Source organism: Anguilla rostrata, chromosome 2 (genome assembly GCF_018555375.3).
Source record: "Anguilla rostrata isolate EN2019 chromosome 2, ASM1855537v3, whole genome shotgun sequence".
Taxonomy (NCBI): domain Eukaryota; kingdom Metazoa; phylum Chordata; class Actinopteri; order Anguilliformes; family Anguillidae; genus Anguilla; species Anguilla rostrata.
This window is the reverse complement of record NC_057934.1, coordinates 16764890-16784773: the sequence shown is the minus strand read 5'-3', so window position 1 is coordinate 16784773 and position 19884 is coordinate 16764890. Positions and strand designations below refer to the sequence as shown.

The 19884-nt window shown below is 42.3% G+C and overlaps 1 protein-coding gene across 9 annotated transcripts in view; it reads right to left on the bottom strand.

The window, feature by feature from the left end:
- Positions 1–4717: 4717 nt before the first annotated feature.
- Positions 4718–19884, bottom strand: part of frmpd2 (FERM and PDZ domain containing 2) — a 34833-nt gene continuing 19666 nt past the window's right edge. For 4 of the 9 annotated variants that reach the window (XM_064320829.1, XM_064320835.1, XM_064320836.1 and 1 more), the window contains exons 19-32: positions 19194–19301; positions 18586–18702; positions 17877–18055; positions 17625–17726; positions 16886–16979; positions 16031–16116; positions 14498–14699; positions 13741–13952; positions 12763–12843; positions 12179–12448; positions 11592–11752; positions 7604–7861; positions 7024–7203; positions 4718–6531 (exon numbers count right to left, since the gene is read on the bottom strand). In XM_064320829.1, the coding sequence (XP_064176899.1) occupies positions 12326–12448; positions 12763–12843; positions 13741–13952; positions 14498–14699; positions 16031–16116; positions 16886–16979; positions 17625–17726; positions 17877–18055; positions 18586–18702; positions 19194–19301 (1304 nt within the window). In that variant the 3' untranslated portion in view covers positions 4718–6531; positions 7024–7203; positions 7604–7861; positions 11592–11752; positions 12179–12325. Of the gene's footprint in view, positions 6532–7023; positions 7204–7603; positions 7862–9805; positions 9863–10388; positions 10929–11591; positions 11753–12178; positions 12449–12762; positions 12844–13740; positions 13953–14497; positions 14700–16030; positions 16117–16885; positions 16980–17624; positions 17727–17876; positions 18056–18585; positions 18703–19193; positions 19302–19884 lie in introns of those variants that run through there. The other 5 variants (XM_064320830.1, XM_064320832.1, XM_064320831.1 and 2 more) reach the window with 5 other exon arrangements.

Below are 19884 nucleotides of genomic sequence, written 5' to 3'. Positions count from 1 at the left end.
GCAAAACTGTCGTTGGTAGTTGAACTTGGACCGTTATGCAACAAATAGGATATAACAGACCAATAGTCAGATTGTAACTGTTTTATATATCCTCTCAAACACATTCATTATGTTTTCATGCGAACATTCGCTTTCATGTCTTGACATCCGAAGCGACAGAATGCATTCACATTTCCAATATAACTGGCAACAACAGCAGAAAACATGCACACGTTGTAAACAATTTGCTGTTTGATTACTTTCTCATCGTCAATTCTATATAGGCTAATCGCAAAATGACAAGAATAGAACGAAAACTCGGACTTGCGTGAAATTTTAAATTAGTAGTGGTACAGCCACCGTTTGTTTTCCTTCGGAGTTACTGCTAGCCGAGCAGCGAAGTGTGCCCTCCAGATGCGAACCATGCACCATAAATTAGTCCATAGTCTTCCTGGTCTTTTTGTGAAATTGAAGAATGGCAGAGTAAAATTACGGCAGTCTGAAAAAGCTAAAGGTACTATTACTGGAATTAACCTGTTATTTTACCATGACAAAAAGTGCGGAAGGTGATTTCCAGTTTGCTTTTACTGTATCACCAATGTGAATTACGCAGAACTACCGCATACCTCACATAACTGAATCAAACGTTTTGATTCAATTACAATGGGCTAACAAAGAAAATCCGGAAGAAAATATTCAGCAACCGAATTAATCCGTTTGAATGTTTTAGTACGTAATATGCTGTCCCAGCACGAATGCTTAGCATTTTATAAAACGAATACTAAAGCAAGAAAAGAACAGAAGAGCACACGTTATAATTCCAAGACGTTGGCAGGCTATAACCAAAACTAGGCTACTGCGCGGCATAACATACAAGTTTGATTTGAAGTTATTATGAAAATAAATCGGGTTGCGCCGGCATATTTTCAAACATGGCGGGTAATGGCGGAAAATAAATACAACACAAGTGCTGCGAGTACTCGACCAATCAGAAATGTTCAGCGCTGCAAGCTCCACCCAAAAGGTTCCTGTACTTTCGGAAAGTACTACCCTCCGAGCAGGAACGTTTTGGGGGGTAAAACAAAGCCCCCAGAACTAAATTTAGACCCTAGTTCCTGCGGTGGAAACGCACTGAGTTCCTCAAAAGGTTCCTAGTTCCGGGGTATAGTTCCTGCGGTGGAAACGCGGCTATAGTAAGTCACTTACGCCCCCATACTCAGCAACTCAGACAAAGCAGCTTCCAAACAAAGCAGCTTATGTGGACTCAAAACCAGAATAGTTGTGTCTTTTGGCCGTGATTATGCAGCAGCATAAGCTAGAGTGTGTCACTCACTCACACAAGATCCAGGTCCTGTTATGTAAACTGTAGATCGACACGATGACTGGTGTGGCTTGTCATTTTTTGTAAGACATTTGTGCACCATATTCAACAGGGCTATACATTTGCATTCTCTTCTCGCATCCTCAAGTTGTACGGTACATATTATATCTGGGTGTACATTCATATACTGTATGAGACAGTAGATGAATCAACAGATGGGGAAAAGTCAGTAATATTGGAATGTGCCAAAGTAGTCATAGCCCCTGAACAGTAATTATTCTAGTGTGTATTTATTTCTTGGAAAATCTCAGCGTGATTAGAAGAAATGTCTTTTCTCAGATCCCAGCTCCCTGAAGGTGATGAATTTGGGGTTCTCACAGTGAAAACAGAGCTGGTGTCAAACTAACTGCATTACCGACGTAACGCATTAATACCACGCTACGCTTCTGAGGAAACTGCCCGGTAACATCAATGTGGCTTTGGACTTTTTAGATTACATATGTGATGCCGGATCTTGTGTAATCGCTGCGGAAAAAAAAGGAACATTTACTTTGCTTTCATTTTTTGAAGGCGCACAAAGTGTTTGCAGCTGCCTGAGGCAAATTGTCTTTTTTTGTTGTTCCTTTTTTAATGGAGGTGGAGGAGGTGGACAGGGCTGCACGTTATGTGAGCTCATTTTAAATATGAAACAAAAAAAAAAGACCTAAAGAGTAGATTGATGTGCACCATGAGGTGAGCTCAACAGTAGGGTTTAAAAGTGGGCTGTGAGGTCATCCCCATACTTTCCATGGGTCCCTGAGTCACAGGACAGGTTTTTTGGCCTCTTCCCTAAATGACTTTAGCACACCGGTGGACCCAATTCCCCTGGCAACGCGTGACATCTCTTTGCTCTGCACAGGGGGTTGTCTGCCCTCGAAGCACCATAGAGTGCAGGCTGGATTAAAAAACGCGGGGCTCCTGTTCTCACGATCAGGGGAAGCTGGGAGATATTTACAACTGTGTGGAGACCGCTGCCTATGGGATGTCAGTAATCAGTCACCACACGGGCAAGCTACCAGACACAGTGTTAGTACAGGAATCAGTACAGTGACACTGTTGCTAAAGAAGAAAAAGGAAGAAGAAAATGAAGAATAAAGAAACATTCTGTGGAGGCCTCCTAAAGGCATTATTGAACTTGACAGATTGAAAACATTTGGGCCATTTTTCAAGGGATCAGAAGCATAAATGCAGACCAGATGGACTTCTGGATTCCAAAAAAAGAAAAATAGCTGTCCATTTAAGGAAGGGGCTTTAGGAAGGTCCAAAACCTACTGTAGACCCCCATGAGGGAAAGGGATTCATCGACAGGAAGGACAGTATTCCATTTATATGTGGGTTTTTCTGCCTTACAATCAAAACATTTTGGCATTTTGTGCAAGTGTGCGCACATTTAAGACAGGAAGCTGAACTGTTTGCATATTTGTTTTCTTACAACCCACAAAAATGTTCCACTTGAAAAAGTGGCGTTCATTTCTGGTAAATGCCGACTAGAGGACATGGAAGTTTCCTGTATCACAACATTGTGTACCATGTTGGGGCCAGCAGATTTTAAACAAATACAAAGTGTGGAATTTAATTAAACTCAGTGGTTACGGTTTCCTCCACAAGTCCTGACTTTTATTTCACTTTCCTAGTTTCGGGCGTCAAACCAAACATTTAACATATAGTCACAAATGTCTCTCTGAAATGAGCTGTTTACTCAGTGGTGAAGCCGGAGTAGATGCACTTTGGTCTGGGTCTGGGCCTTTCCTGCAGTTCCAGTCTGTAAAATCAAATGCACATACATGCAGTTGCAGCAATGCAGGGGCAGAATCCTGACACAGATAACTGACAGACATGACATACATTCATAAGTCTCAAAGTGATAACTTATAATAATAATACTAATACAGTATTGCAGTGGGTAGCACTGTCTCCTCACAGCAAGAAGGTCCTGGGTTTGAATCCGGCCTGGGCCTTTCTGTGTGGAGTTTGCATGTTATCCCCGTGTCCGCATAGGTTTCCTCCGGGTACTCCGTTTTCCTCCCGCAGTCCAAAGACATGCAGGTAGTTTAATTGGAGTCTCTAAATTGCCCATACGTATGAGTGTGTGAGAGAATGGTGAGTGAATGTATGTGCCCTGCGATAGATTGGGTGTATTCCTGCCTCTCGCTCAATGCACACTGGGATAGGCTTCAGCACCACTCACAATCTGTAACCAGGATAAGCAGATAATGGATGGATTATTATTATTATTATTATTATTATTATTATTATTACATAATTCACTATTTATCACTAAATGACAGCGCTGACAGATGATTAACAGGTCTGACTGACCACTATCACACATAATATTCCACTGCAACCATAAGTACACTTCTGCCACATGAGCAAACGAGTGCAAAAACTCTGTATTCGAGCAGATCTGCTGGGTGAAGAAAAGGTGAGGAAACAAACCATTCAGTTAATCTGTCCGTTCGACAGTCAGCCAGTCAAACACAGGACTGCGTGTCGCAAATGCATTTCACATGAGGGATCCATTCAGGTTTGCTGCCATTTACTCTAAGACTGAGGGTCTCATTGGGGAAACTGAGCGCTTTAAAAACCAAGGGGAAAGGGATAAATCATGGGCGCTAACGTATACCTGACCTTGTAATTCACTTCAATGGCCTCGCGAACAATGACACCATTCACTGGTGGCAAAATATCGCAAGCTACTAAAGCTCAGGAAGAAGGTATAATTTCAACCATTTAAGGTCACCTAGGGCTGTTCTCTGAAAGGAAAACACTTGTACTTTAACTGTACCAACTGACATACAGTATGTATATACAGTACATACGATGTAAAATATACATTTGATAAAATATAAAGTGAAATATACTGTACATTGTACATGTAATCACTATTACATGCAGTTTATTGCATTTGTTTGTTTTTTTACCGTATAAATGAAACCACATTTAATGGTTCTGGAAGAAGTCAATAAAATTTCTAAAATTATCCCCAGAGAAAGTGTTTGGTTAGACATAATAAGCACACACAATGTCAGTGGAAATTATTTGGATGATTTATAAGTACATTATGTCCAACTGAATGTGGTACCAAATAAATATAATAAGTATGACTGCCAATATAATCAAAATGGCAAGAGAACAGAGTATTTCTATTTCAGAGTTTTTCTATATGTGATTCAACACAGAACATTACAAGAATTATTAGCAATGAAAACAAGATTAAAAAGTGTGGGACATAAACAAGTTTTTTTTCTCATGTTTGATCTTAAACCCCTTTCAGAAGTTATTTTAATTAATTTAAAATACATTAAATGCATTAAGACATTTGTCTGAATATACAACCACATATAACAAGTACATAGACAATAATGAATGCACACATTTTTTTTTCCCAGTGTCCCTTTAATAATAATGGCAATTTTGTTTTTTTGTTATTCATAAGCAATCAGTGCATACTACTAATCACTGACAAACATAAACTGGACAGTCACAAACAGGATACACAGAAATTTGTTCAACAATTTTTAGTAAAAGTTATAGAAAGAGTATTAATGTTATAACTGAAAAGTTGTAGTTTTCAAAATATAACTATGGTAATAGCATCAACTAGACACGTTGATGTGAAAATGCTCTTGAATGTTCTGAATCACTGAACAATTTCATGCCTGGTGTTCATTCCATGAAAAAAGATAATTGTTTTACCAGCTAATAATTTACAGCTTAATTTTATGAATTTATTTGGCTAAGTTAACTTGTTTCTTGTATTGCTTATTTCAGTGTAGTGTGTTCAAAATATCCAGGGTATAATTCATTTGCATGATTGCTTTAGTGATGTTGCATACACATTCACTGGTCTGTCTGGCACTCTTGTTTATGTAAATCAGAATGTACCTATGTCCCTTACATTGTAAGTATTCTATTTTAAGTTGCTCAGGATGAGAGAATCTGCTAAATAAATGCAATGTCATGCAGAATCAATCACTCATAATCCTTAAATTCTTACATAATCAGATGTCACACACGACATATGGATAAACATAAAATCATTGCATATAACAGGCAATAAACATAAAATTATACCATACAATAGGCAAAGCCAGTTTTAAGAATGAAAACTTTCATTAATAATGTTTGGTAGGCAAATTATATACCTATGGGTTAAATGGTCTGTTCTCCTCATCATATAATATATTTTTATCTTATATATGAACACACTCTTAAATATGAATTCACTCTCTTCCTTGAGAGGGATAGAATTACTTGTGCCTGCGAGCATGTTTAATTAGAGTTTTCTGCTGTTGCCACTGGTTACCATGTTGTGTAGGAAACCTTTATAACAAAGAAGGAGCAGTTCCTAACGAGATGGAATTTAGGTCCCAATAATACAGCATTCTATATCAGAAGTTTTCTGTCACTCAATTTCCCATTCATCACACTTATGGAGGATGGAACAATCACTAGAGTGAAGCAAGCAGCAATATCCACAGCTAAGAAGAGGATATTTGAATGACAAATTATGAGTTTCGTTGGAAAATACCTGGTAATATCTGGGGTGGAAGATTTTCTGGCTCTATAGTGGCCTACTGTCACCTCTGGCTTGCTCTGAGGGGGTTCAGGCTCTACAGGGGCCTACTGTCGCCTCTGGCTTGCTCTGTGGGGGTTCAGATTCTACAGTGGCCTACTTTCACCTCTGGCTTGCTCTGGGGGGGTTCAGGCTCTATAGTGGCCTACTGCTGTCTCTGGCTTGCTCTGGCGGGTTCAGGCTCTATAGTGGCCTACTGCTGTCTCTGGCTTGCCCTGTGGGGGTTCAGGCTCTACAGTGGCCTACTTTCGCTGCTGGCTTGCTCTGGCGGGTTCAGGCTCTATAGTGGCCTACTGCTGTTTCTGGCTTGCTTTGTGGGGGTTCAGGCTCTACAGTGGCCTACTTTCGCCGCTGGCTTGCTCTGTAGGGGTTTAGGCCAGCATAAACTGTGAAGCATATTGTGACAAATCCTTTTTAAAATGAGCTATATAAATAAAAATTTGATTGATACTCTATTTGTCTTGCAGTTGAAGGGGCCGAGGAAAGGAACAAATGATTCAGTATAAACTTCTATTCATCTTAAGGGTTCCCTGGAGTCTGTGTCCCGCTGTTTCTGAGAGTACCTAGCCTCTGCAGTCTCTCCACTGTCTTCACTATTACTGCCTTCACCCATCTGTAGGAACAGCACAGCACATGTATTATGTCCACATACAATCCTACAGCAAACAAAGACCTTTCAGACAGGATGTAACATCTGTGAGAGAAAGAGAGGGAGTCTGGGAGGAGAGTAGGGTGGAGAATATTAGCAAAAAGGACAAACACGCTGGGAGGTAGGGAGGACAGGGAGAGACTAATGTAGTCTGGATGAACGAGGGAGGGTGGACAATGTCAGGAAAAAGGGAGCATCAAGTGAAAAGAGAGAGCGAACAGGAAGCGGGTTTGAGGGAAAATAGGATCATAGATGTTGGAAAAAAGCAGAAGAAACGGTGGAGGGCAAACTGGCAGGGAGGACAGAATAAGACTGAAGTAGAGAATGTAAATAAGGTGAAAGGAGAGAGGGTAGCATCTGGATGATGAACAACAGATGTGGGTAGACTGCAGGAGAGATGGATGATGGGAGAAAATGAAGGGATGTTGAGGGAGAGTAGACAGCGAAAGCTCTTACCTCCATTGATGAAATTGGTGCAGATGGGGCCCCTGGCCCTGTCGACACCGCCCGTGCAATAGGAGGTCATTGGGGCCTCACAGTGCAGGGCCACAAGGTCAAAGGTCAAACGTACAAATTTCTTCATGCTTTAAAATGAACCCACATACTGTAGGCATGGCTCAAAAAGAAACCGGGCCCCTGAAACACAACAAGCAAGGTCAGGCTGACTGGATAAGTCTCCACAATTCCCTGTGAACACTTAACGGTGATTCATATCTTAAAAAGGATTATACGAGACAATTTTTGCAGTGAACGATATCAAACCTGTTACCAAGCAGGACTTAAAATAACAACCATTACAACATTATAGAACATTTGTTCTATTATACAGAGAACAAAAATGTAATTATACTATTAAGTAATTATAATGTTAGTAATGCTACTATATTTTTTGTTTTTCATAAAAACTTTTATTATGGAAGGATTCCTAAAAAAACAAACAAAAGAAACAAAAAACAAAAAAACAATCATATATCACAGCACAATCACAGCAAACAAAACTCATTGAGAAAGTATAATAATCAAATGTCCCACTCACCTCTTTCTACATCACGAGAACAGCATAATCGTTGCATGGACCTGTACCATTTTGGATTTGGAGGTGAGATCACAGGGGCTTTGAGCTCTTCTGTATGGGGGACTAAGCAGAGGCACTCATCCTCACCCAATCTCACTTCCTGCGTTGGCATGCTGTCTGCTGCGTCTGGACTGGTCTTCAGCTGTAAAGCTCATCCAACCACACCTCCATCCTGCTGCTGTCCCATCTCTCTCCGCTGATCCAGCTGCCGTTCTATCCCTGTGTGGCAGGGAAGAGATAAGGAACTACCTCAGGGAAATTAAACACACATGGATGCTTCCAGACTAAATGCAGAGATGCTCAATCTCAGGGATGAAGTATGGCTGCCATCTAACATCGGACCTCAAGCTGCTTTGAATATTCCTGGAAAATCCTTTTCAATTTGACAATTTAACCCTTTGATATGTTTTTTTTATATCTGCATTACAACTCAGTGTTCGAGAACTCCATTGCTTTCAGTTACCAGTAGTGATTGTTACATCAGCATTATAATGTTCAGTTAAGAACATTCTAATCACATATTTATGATCTTATGCCTAAAAGGGTCAAAGAAAATAATTTAAGAAACATATTGGGCAGTCATTGAGGGTGAAGGGAGGGGGGATGGAGACCACAAAGGTGGGTTGCACCTTTGAAGTTCTTCCAGCAATAACAGCAGAACTCAACCCTCACCATCCCCTTCTTTCCTTCACAGAAGAGTCTCGGCAAACGCACGAGTGAAAGCAAATAGTGCATTCTGGGAAGGAGCAGCCATTGATTCTTTAGACTCATCTGCATTTCTTCCATCCCCTCAGTAGTGTCCTAACTACTGCCAGTTGGTAAGAATCTGGTGCTATATAACAGTACAGAATGTCCATTGCCTCAGTGCTCTCCTAGGTCATGCACTTTAATTAATTTTCAGTAGACACATCAAATGAGATGGTTTCAGCTTCAGTGATGGGGAGACGGTTTCAATTCACTTTCAGCGTGAAGGATGCAGAGCTGATTATAGTATCTGGCTGGTTTAAATAATCTTGGGTGCAGTTTACTGTGCAGTCTCACAGTGAGATTCACTGTGAACCTGTATCCACTCACACAGGCCTACTGTATACTTGTCATGTAGAACTCTAAGGGGGACGCAGGGCGAGAAAACCAAGAAACAAAGTTACAAGACTGTTCTTAACCTGGTGCCCTGCAGGGTGAAAAGAAACAGCAGCAGAAAAGCAGAAATGAAAGAAGCAGGAGGCTCCTGGGAAGAACTGGAGACACTTGCCTGACTCACAACTCTGCTTTTGGAAATTTCTGGATGATCTATGGTCCACTGGAGTAAAAATGATCCAAGTAATTACCTAAGGAATCTTATGGGGGGGTTTGACAGTCTAAATTTGGCAAGGGGAGGTGGGGAGTATACCTCACCTTCTACAAGGCAAACGACTTCCCCCCCATTTAGTGTGTTGCCTATACTGAGATACTATCCACAACACCCATCTTTGTTTAGTCTGATTTACTTCAAAAGTGTTTTCGGGCATGTCTGGGCATGCTAAAATACCAGTCTGCACCAACAGCAGTAGTTGCAACCTCTCCTTTGCTTCTGATTAAAAAATATATGAGCAGCTATGTGTCTATGTGATCTAAACAATGCACGCAAATGTGAGTGCAACTAATAACTTTCACATTTTGCCCATGGACACAAAGGGCAGAATCCCATTCTGTTAGCACAGATGCATGCAATTTGATACATAGCATACAAGTGCGGTGCAAAGCTAAGTAATTCTACACCTGGCATACCAACCTGAGAAGAACTGTGCACAGAACTTGTCTCTCATTTTATGTTCTGTTACTCTCAAGGCAAAGCAACCTTGCTCCACATACCTCAGCTCTGTCAACCTTGAAAGGTGTGCCACTAAATGTAGCTTGTGTGGAAATCAAAGCATGCAAATGGAAAAGCAGTAATAAAACATATTAAATATGAGAAGCAATAAAATAAGGGATTCATGCTGAAGGTTCTTGGCAGGCTTGTTGTTCAACTTCCCCCCAACCACTGGATTACGCTACCTTAAAAAGGGTCACAATTTGTGCTCCCACACGCTTTTTCTCCTGTACAGTGTTGTTGTCAGAGGATTTCAGTTTCAGGACCTAAAGAAAACAAAGGGGGCATTCTCACGTATTAAATCCAAATATTACCTTTTATATGGTGATCAAATGCACATGGCCTGGCATCTTTCAGAAATTATTTTCCTCCTGTAATGGTTAAAGATATTCGCAATGAAATGGGGCCCAGTGTACAATAGCTCTAAAGTATTGTTTTTTAGTCAACCAATGTCAAAGGTCAGTGTGAGTAGAGGGGGATTCTGGGACAAATCTGGTTTTGACTGTACTGAACAGCCATTCTGGTTTTGGAGATGCCTGCCTCCTGTTTTTATCATTCCCCTGTCTTTGGCTCAAGAATCTCAAGAAGACATCCAATAATAAAATCTCACTCCCCCATAATATTTTATTGCTTTTACCGTTAAGTAAATATTATTCAATTAATTACATGAGGGTTATTAACGTTTTAATCAAAACATCTTTAATATAAATTATTTATATTCATGCTGACATGAATATGTACCAACTATGTACTGAACCTTCCAAAATTTAAAATAAACATATCTGCTACCAGAAATGTGGAAAAATGTATTCTGAAAATTGCATTTACATTAAGCTCCTTATAGAAGGTCCTGTATTTCATTAATGGTTCTCTGCTGCCCCCTTGTGATATGCTATATTTTGGTTGAAGACAACTGAGGGCTACTGAAATTTATGACAAATATGAACCCATATTATATTTGTGAGGAACCCGTTTTTAAAACCTAAATAAACAAATTCATAGGTGTTTTAAGTCCATAATAAGAGTGAGAAACATCAGTGAATAACAAGATGCTGTAACAAGGAATGGCAATGAAATAGACTGGTAATGCTACACAATACACAACATCCAATTTGACAGTATTTCCCAAATTAGGGGTTTCATGTGTTTCCAATATATATTTATCTATTCTCAAAAATTAAACATATAGTTAAACACTAGACATAAATGCGCTTTCAGGAGGATTCCCTCCACATGTACTGCGGTGATATTACTTGGTATTTTTTTTCTCCAGACGAACTGCAGGCAGCCCTTCACACCAGGGTCACTCCCATGATTCATTGCCACGGCCACGGAGGATTTAGCTTCTGAGCTGCGCGTCCACCCTCCGAACTTGCAGTGGATGCCTGCGCCCGCTAAAGACGCTTAATGCCCCTGTCGGCTTTGCGCCCGTACCACCTGGCAGAGACCGACGCAGTATTTTCAGAGTGGCACTCAAACCATGCCCCCAGACACGCTCACCAGGGCAGTGTAAGATATTCAATTAAGAGGTCATTTAGAAGATCTGTGATTTACTGTAAGACACGCTCTAGCAGCTTGGAAATGGGGCTCAGTTGGGATTGAGCTGGCACTCCAAAGGAACTGTCACTCAAGACTGTGCACTCCTTGGGCTGAATACTGACTGCTAATTCCCTTCTGTACCATGGTGCGTAATCTCCTGCCCTTGCAGTCTCACCTCCTACAGCAGGATAATCCAGACAGGCCAGAGTGCAATGGGGGATTTTTCTAGTTACTGCAGTGCAAGCAGAGTTTTTAATTTTGCCTCTAATTTGGCCACCTTCCCCCACCAGCTGTTTTAGTATTGAGTGGAAAAAAAGATCAGTACTCTGACTGTGTGGCCTGTGGCAAGTTATGGGCCAGCATCTCGCCATTGAGCACAATCAGTAAACTTAAAACAAGTGTCAGAAACCATTGGGTTATATTTGTCTTGTTATTTTCACAGACTAGGGGTGAGTTTTTTATTGAAATACCAGGCCAGATTGCCTTAAGATTTTGCAAGTTTCCCAATATGGGAAGGATCTGAACAATACAGAAATACACACACAGGATCGATCACAGTACCTCCCACCTTCATCTCATCCTCCTCTTCGTGTCTCTGTCACTGCTGGAAGAGGCCCTGGGGTGATGTTGGTTTTCTAAGTTGAAGCCCATCATCTGGCAGTCCCCACCAGCAGAGAATGACTCCTCATTTACCCATGAGGCTTTGCTGATGCCCATATCAACTGTAATGACAATGCAAACAAGGCCATGAGATGTTACTTATGATGAAGGCCACACATCCACAACTGCAAAATATTTAGTATCTTGTATGCTTGACTGTGTGTCTTTGTATGAGTGTGCATGTGCATCTGGTATGATAGTGGATGTGAGTGTATGTGTGCGCGCCGTATGCATGCAAGTTGTGTGTGCATGTGCGTGTGGTTGTGTATGCATGTATGTGTGCATGTATGTGTGTGCTTGTGTGTACTACGGATGTATGCTTGTGTGTGTGTGCGTGTGTGTATGTATGTGTACACGTGTTGTCTGTTCCATTTGAAGTGGATACTGGCACAACTTTAAGAGCATTCATCTTTAAAGCAACATACTGTCCCTTAAATCTTTGTATGGACAGTGGTATAATGTACAATACGCATGGAATGCATTATCACCTTTCAGACTGCGTCCAGGTCTTAGCTCTTAGTTCCCCATGGTCGCTCCACCATCACCACTGTCTGCCTCCTCCTGAGGCTCTTGGGGCTCTTGTTTGTGTTCCTCTTCCTCTTTTTTTTGGGGAGGGGGGCAGGGGAGGTCAGCGCTCATCTCGGAGCTGTGTCTTGGGCCCGTTTCACGGAGAAGCCTGTGCTCCCGCGCGGAATGACATAGTTTGGCCGCACGTCGAGCGACATTGACCTGGTTTCCCTCACCAGGGAAGCAGGGCTCTACACAGACAAGACAGGGCGGAAGAGTTCAATTCTGCCAATGAAAAGCCGATGAATAGCCAGGAACTGTTCTTTTAGGATCCTCACTTGTGGCCCAATGACAGGTGGGCAGAGAGAGCTCAATCTCATGTGATGCATTTAGTTATACAGCCTTTTATGGTATATTGAAATGCACTGATGCAACCAGTTTTTTTCATATGATGGTTTTCTCCACAATAATTATTACAGGAATAGAAACAGTGAGGTTAATGGACTGAAAGCTCTCAAGCCGAATCTGGAGACAGTGGGGGCAGTTTAGGGTCCGCTGTCCTTACCCTGATATGGTTGCCCACAGCAGGGCGACACAGGGTCAGCCTGACGTCAGACTGGACTCCCCTCAAAAGGTGGAGAACTTTCTGTGGAGGGGACCAGAGAGCAAGTCAGATGCAATGCATTGTGGGAAATCTCTACAAGGAGAGGGAACAGTAGGGATCATTTACAATGCAGTGGAAGACTTCTGTCATGGAAGGACACAAAAGGGCTCAAAATCACTATACTGTGGGAACTCTGTGTTCCAGAATTGGTCAGCAGAGGTCAATGCAATGCATTGTGGGCCAAAGTCTGCCCTTCACAGATCACAGATTGTGCCTCAAGCATCAGGAAGCCTGTCTGATATGAAAACATAGTTATTCAGTGCAGCAGAAAGACACCTTTTTCCTCAGGAGTAGGGCAGGGTAAGGTTATGAAAATAAGAATGTCTGTTTTATCGAGAGAGACACTGCCTGTTACTGTGGTTACTTAGAAATGTGAGTCTACTTGAAGGTCAAGGAACAATTTAATAATTTAATTTCCTAGTTTTTCTTGTTCTTTTTCATCAGCCACCATGACTTTTTCTGGGGTGTTAAATTAGCGGCTTGTCTCACCAATCAAATCTGTTATCAGGACTAAATAGATATAAAAGCACACAGATAATACATGACTGACAGGCAATTCACTACAAAATAATGACTGCCAACAGAAATCTGCAGAGATTGACAGTAATAATAGGTAAGGACAAAACAAAATGTTTTTCATTAAATAAAGAGTGCTTCTTGTCTGAAGAAAAAAAAAGTAGAATGTGTTCATGTGTTCAGAGGAAACAACGCATTCGCTCCCTTCTTGTTAGCTGATAGGTCAGTTCCCCCCAGTGAATCCCCATCCCCACATACAACTTAACCTGGGTCAGGAGGTATTAACACTGAACTCCGAGGACTTAGAAATGAACATTGGTTCAAATGGTCAAACTGAAGGACACGTCCCTTCCTTCCTGGTACCTGATAGGACATGTCCCTGAGGGGCTGGCCATTGACGGCTAAGATGATGTCTCCTTCCTGGATCAGCCCCGACTCCTCTGCCGGCTGGCCCGGGAAAAGCCTCTTGATCTGGACAAGGGTCCCAGAATCCCCCAGGGTGTCCAGGGGTGAGATCATGAAGCTGAACCCCAGGCCGCTAAGGCTCTTTCTCACCATCACGTCCACCGTGTTGTCTGCAGACAAACCGAAAGCACTCACTATTCTGCGGAAAGGGCAGCTATCACTGGAATCGCTGGTCCGCAATAACATTCTCTCTTGATACGACACATCTGTTACACGACCTGTTTATGAATCTCAAAAACAGTGTTATAATGACAGACTACAGGAGCATGCTGTTATATATGCCGCAGGAAAATAAAAAAATTATATAAAATAATTTTGGATATGGTACAATGTAGCACTTTGTGGTGGTCGGAACATGGTGGTCAGTTATTCAATATAAAGCTGAGCAATTATGTTGGCAAACTACATATTTGCTAAATTATGTATTTAGAACATCATTACTAAATACAGTGTGTTTTCTAAATCTACTGTATATGAGTGAGCAATTTTCCTGCATGTTTGACACAGCAGAAGGTCAAATGTAGAGCATTTTGGCCAAACTGAAGTTCAAACAGCCAGAGGAAGTGTCATTGTGTTTTTGTTTAGTCCCCTGTCACTTTGCGACAGCAGGCTCAAATCTTTCTGTCAAGCCCCGTGGACACGCCTCCCAGCCTACCCGCCGACATGAAGCTGTTGTCCTTGGCCTTGATGGAAAAGGATGTCGTCATGGGAACGGCGGGGCAGCTGATCTTCCTGATATGGATGGTCTGGGGGCTTCGAGGGGCGGGCAGGGCCTGCAGGGTAGGCGGGGCATTCTGCGTGTCGGGGCTGGAGCACAGCTCAGCCAGCAGCTCCCGCTGCAGAACCAGGTTCACCACCTAAAAGACAAGTCACCAGTCAAACCAGTGCTGGGCAGCCATTTCCTGGTTTCACACAGATAAGTCTGAGGACAATGCTGCGTGTGGGGAGAGGGGTGAGGGATTACAGTAAGCCCCTCTCTCCACCTGCCCCTCGTGGGGGATGGAGCCAGCTGGCCCATGTGACGGGTAGACGAAAGGAAGTTTTAGCCCATCTTAGGGCCCCAATCTAATTAGCGACAGTAAAAATAACAACAAATGTAAACATATGCTTTCCTACTGTGTGTAATTGCTTTGTGTCTGAGCGAGAGAGAGAGAGAGAGAGAGAGCAAGAGAGCAAGAGAGAGAGAGAGAGAGGGAGAGAGATCATAACATCGCTTCTCTGTGCTCTATCCTTGACCGCCACAAGACAAACAGAGGGTTTGCTGGCAGCTACATGGCTGTCAAGGAAACCTGCACTGGCACCGTTGAGCCCCTGGCTGGGATCTGTTCTGTGGCTGATGCCCTGTGTGCCACAGATGCCAAGGTCAGTCGCATTGAGCAGAGCAGTATTCATCAGCGAGCACGGGCAGCAGACAGAGGATTAAGACCACATGGGCAGCTTAAGCTACAGGTGCCCCCTGCACTGCGCCTTTGAACCTGACCCAGCCGGATGTCATGTGACCGCTCGACCAATTAACCCAGTCAGAGATGTTAATGGAACACCGCCCAGGTAATCTGAAGATCATTACCAAAACCAAGCCAAGCTGCTGGACAGACGCCAATGCGTACACGAGACGGGCAGTACTGTGTCATGATTGGCCATCTTCAGCCCAATCCAATCGTTTATTTTATAATTTTTCCAACTTCCCTTTTCACAATTTATAGAGGCAAATCATACCACTCGACAACTATAACACCTGCACCCACATACAGTGAGCACCGCAGTTATGCATACCAACTCCTCCTGTGCACTTCCCAGGGAGTCAATACCAGTCAAGAGGACAGGCTTACCTCACAATAATGACGAGAAGCCTGTGGGTGTTAGGTGTGTAACTGTGGGAAGCATCGCCAACTTAAGACCCATTCTGCCCCTAATACACAGTACAATGACCAGTGTTAATTAAACTCTGACAGTGTTAATTCAACCCTAACAGATAATGTTCAGTCCCCATTGAGTTGAATTAACACTGTTAGTGTTGAATTAACGCTGGACATTTTACTGTGTAGGATGAAGCCTGACAGACTGACTCCCCATCACATTCGCCGAGTGACATTGCTTCAACACTTGAACAGAATGAGCAAAACAGGCTAGATGTAATGATGTAATGACGTCATTAAAGAGCACTGTTCGCCGCGGGGTTAATGCATACCTCTCCCGTCCTCATCAGCGTCTCCACAGCCTGCCGGTGGGTGACTCCCTTCATCCTGGCTCTGTCCACCGCCAGCAGTCTGTCACCTGTCGGTGCGAGCCGGACGCTAGCGTCATCACCCTCTCAGAGTCCACCGTGCGGAGGCAGCGCGGCCAATTAACACCTCTCACACCCCCATCGCCGCGTCCGCCCGCCCACACCGCCACTCAGCCGGCGAGGAGCCCAACAGCTCGACAAAGAGCAGTGGTTTTAGCGCAGAGTCACGACGCATTTTCCCATAAGGCACTGCTATGGAAGGCCGACTATTACATATGTCTGCTGTTCCTTTGTATCGAGAGCCAATAATGGACAAGCATGATTTACATTGGAGCAGACACACAGAGGAACTTCTGTTTGAAGTGCACACTGTATAAGAGTGGGAACTGAGTTCTCCTTCAAGGATGTCGATATTACATTTTCATCACATATTTTATATTGGCATTGCCCTTTTTGGCATTCATCAAATCAGCAAATAACTCAATTAACCTTTACACCTAGTGGCAAGATCTGTATATCTGAGGTGTACTGCATTTTAGTACTTAGATACACAGAATAAGAGTTGCAGGTTGTTGAATAGAACAAAAACCATAAGAAACCAGAATAAAGTTTACACCGTATACAATAACTACAATGCAGTATATAAATATGCAAGACTAACATAAACTACTCATAGCTTCAGTGCAGGATTACATTTGCATTGTGAGAAAGTCCTGGCTAGACCTAGCCACATCTGCACAGGTCCATTGCCCTATATACCTGCCTTGTCCCATCAGCCATTGCTCTAGATAGTATAGTCCATGCAAGGTGTACACAAACCTATCTGGATGCGGCCATTTTGTTCAGCAGCTCCTCCTGGCACAAGACTTTTAATGTAGACCCCACCGTCGCGCACATTGGTGTCGATGCCCCCCTAAAGACAAAAGAAGATAGGGAAATCTAGTAATGTGCCATTGCAGTGATGTAAATGCTATTCAGGCAAACAACTGTTAATGTTTTAATTGAAGTACAATAGAGTCTTACATCTGTTTTCAAGTTAAACAGAGGTAGGACAGAGGAGTTTGGAAACTACAAAGCAATCACATATAGATTTGTATTTAGGCATGTGGTGATGCAAATGGTGAAAGAGGGATATGTGTGAAATTTATAGGTGTCGTGACTGAAGGCCACAAGGGTTTTAAATGTGTTGCCTGCTACTGTATCTCCCAGCATGCACAGCTCAACTCACACCTTCTAAGCTGAAAGGTCAATTACTGTACCCGTCACTGCGCTAAATTCCCAGGCCAGGACACCCAGACATATTAAACTCCCTTGCATTTTGGTCTGGTTATCTTTGGTGAAAAAATTTTGTTGTCCAGGTGAGATGCTTACAGTAGCTTGAATCATTTCAGTTAATATTCAGACACACAATAGATGATTAATTCATATGTTATGAACATACTATATTAATAGATAACAAATAAGTTACTGCATGTACAGCAATGCTGTACTAGACATGGCCAGTATTGCCACATATATACAGTATGCCGGTAATTAATAAAACCCTTAATTTACTCACAGTTATGCTCAGTCCTAAAGTACCATCAATCTTCCTCAGCTCCAGTGAGATCACTTCATCATCTTTCAGGCTGGAAAAAGATGACGACCTGGAGTAGCACTCCTGTGGGATGGATTAGCATGGAGACACTCACAAAACCTGCCACACTGGTGCGCTTCTCACAGAATGTGCCTTCACTGGGAAAAACAAAAAAACAAACTTTTAAAAAATTCGGTTTTGGGACATGGTGAAAACGAGGTACGGGGACCACACCTGTGCATCCATTACTCGAACCACGGGTACAGGCAGACGGCTGCTAGATCTGGGGGTCATCACCACGGTCAGGACCTCGTCAGGGTCATCCTCGCTGGGACGGAACTCAGCCGTCAGCGTAGTCTGGGAGTCGTAGTTTCGTTCAAGTACGGCTCCTGCGTGGTTATGTGCAGGAGTACCTTTTGAAAGACATACAGTACATGAATAAAACTGAGACGTTACATGCTTTTATTTATGAATCTTGAGGTTCTGAGGGGTCTTTTTTCCTTTTCATTTAATACACTACAAGCAGCAGACAAGAGGCAAGCAGAACACCATGAAAATGTCTCCTGATGGATATGGTTGTTAATTAATTAATGGATACTTCAAAACAATACTGTCAAGTTATTTTTTTATGCCTTTTTGTAAAAGCAAGCGTCAGGAAATAAACCTACATGTACTTCTTACACAGTATCAATGAACCCATCAAGTCATAATAAACATCTGCAAGATACAGTATAGAACCGTTTCTGTGCATGTACAGCGCTGAATCGATTTGTGTGCTTTAAAGGTGGCCTTTAAGTTTGCAGCCATAAGCAAAAGGCAGAACGATTAAGGCTTTATTGACTCGTCGTCAATTATTTTTAAGTGCAATATGCATATGCAAGGGTGGCGATAACATTGTATTTTAATGAATTATCAAAAGGAGTCACTTAATCGATGAACGCACGTCTGGGCTGGGAGACGATGAGCTCCACGTCATCGGGGCAGCTCTGTATGATCTCAGCCGCAGAGCTGAAGGTCACGCCCTCCAGACTGGTCTTGTTGAGAGAAATCAGCCGACCACCTGCAGAGACACACACAAAGACCAGAGTCAGGCAGAGACAGGCTGCTTCGCGGCTGGGCTCCTGGTAATGGAGGGAGGCAATTTTTCACAATTTGACTGTACATTTGATACGCACAATTCATCTCAATTCATTTTATCAGTAATTCATTAATTCAAGTAAGTTCTGTTGGCAATAAAGTGGCAGAGTCTCTTGGCATAATCAGGTAAATCAGCAGCTCAGTTCATCAGACCTGTCTCTTTACATTACAGCACATTACAGTTTGAGTCACCCATATTTCACTTATTGTAGCATGTCTTGGGCAGCTACAAGTCACCATATAATACATGTTTTACAGAAATCTGTGCATTTCCTCAGTCCCCACCTGCTGTGAGCCATCTGTTCGACATTTTAATAAGCCAAAAACACTCTCCATATTTAACACCTACCGTATATAACATGCGCTTTTATCTATGTGTCTTCAGAGTCACATTGTTGATTTACAGCTCGGTACCTGGTTTTATACGACCATCTTTGTCGGCCGGCCCATCAGGGACGATGGATGCGATAAATATCCCCAGATCCAAGTTCTCCGTGTTTTCTTCTCCGATGATTATAATGCCTAAACACAAAAGATGACTTCCAGCATTTAGCGCTTCTTTATGAAGGACAGCTCTAGATCAGACAGTTACACATCCCTAAGCTCAATTAATGGTTGCATACATTAACTGAATGTTACAGTAGTGAGTAGTATATGTAATATATATTTTGGGATGCTACAAATGCCATTTGCCAAGTTATGTCTTTTTGGGTGCATGCCCCATACTTATATAGCAAAACCTCAGAGATGCAAACCTGATGGTTTTGGACTCAACAAATGGCATAGAACCAGAAGTAGCCCAAGCAATTATGCATTTTCAAGCTTCATTATGGAATATGTAGATCCTCCATGTTATTATCATTAATGCAAACCAGTAGCATGAATCAGAAATGAGTCACACTCTCCCTAAATAACTACACGTAGGTACAACAAAAGGTTAATACCTCTGTGGTTCTTGTGTTGAACAGTTTGTGTTGTAGTTTCTAAGAGTATATCCAATGTATTGCTTTGTTAAAAGATGAATTGACCAAATATCACAATCATATCAGTATTCACTATCAATTATATTACTGTGTTAAAAGATGTTATGTTCAGTAGCATAAAT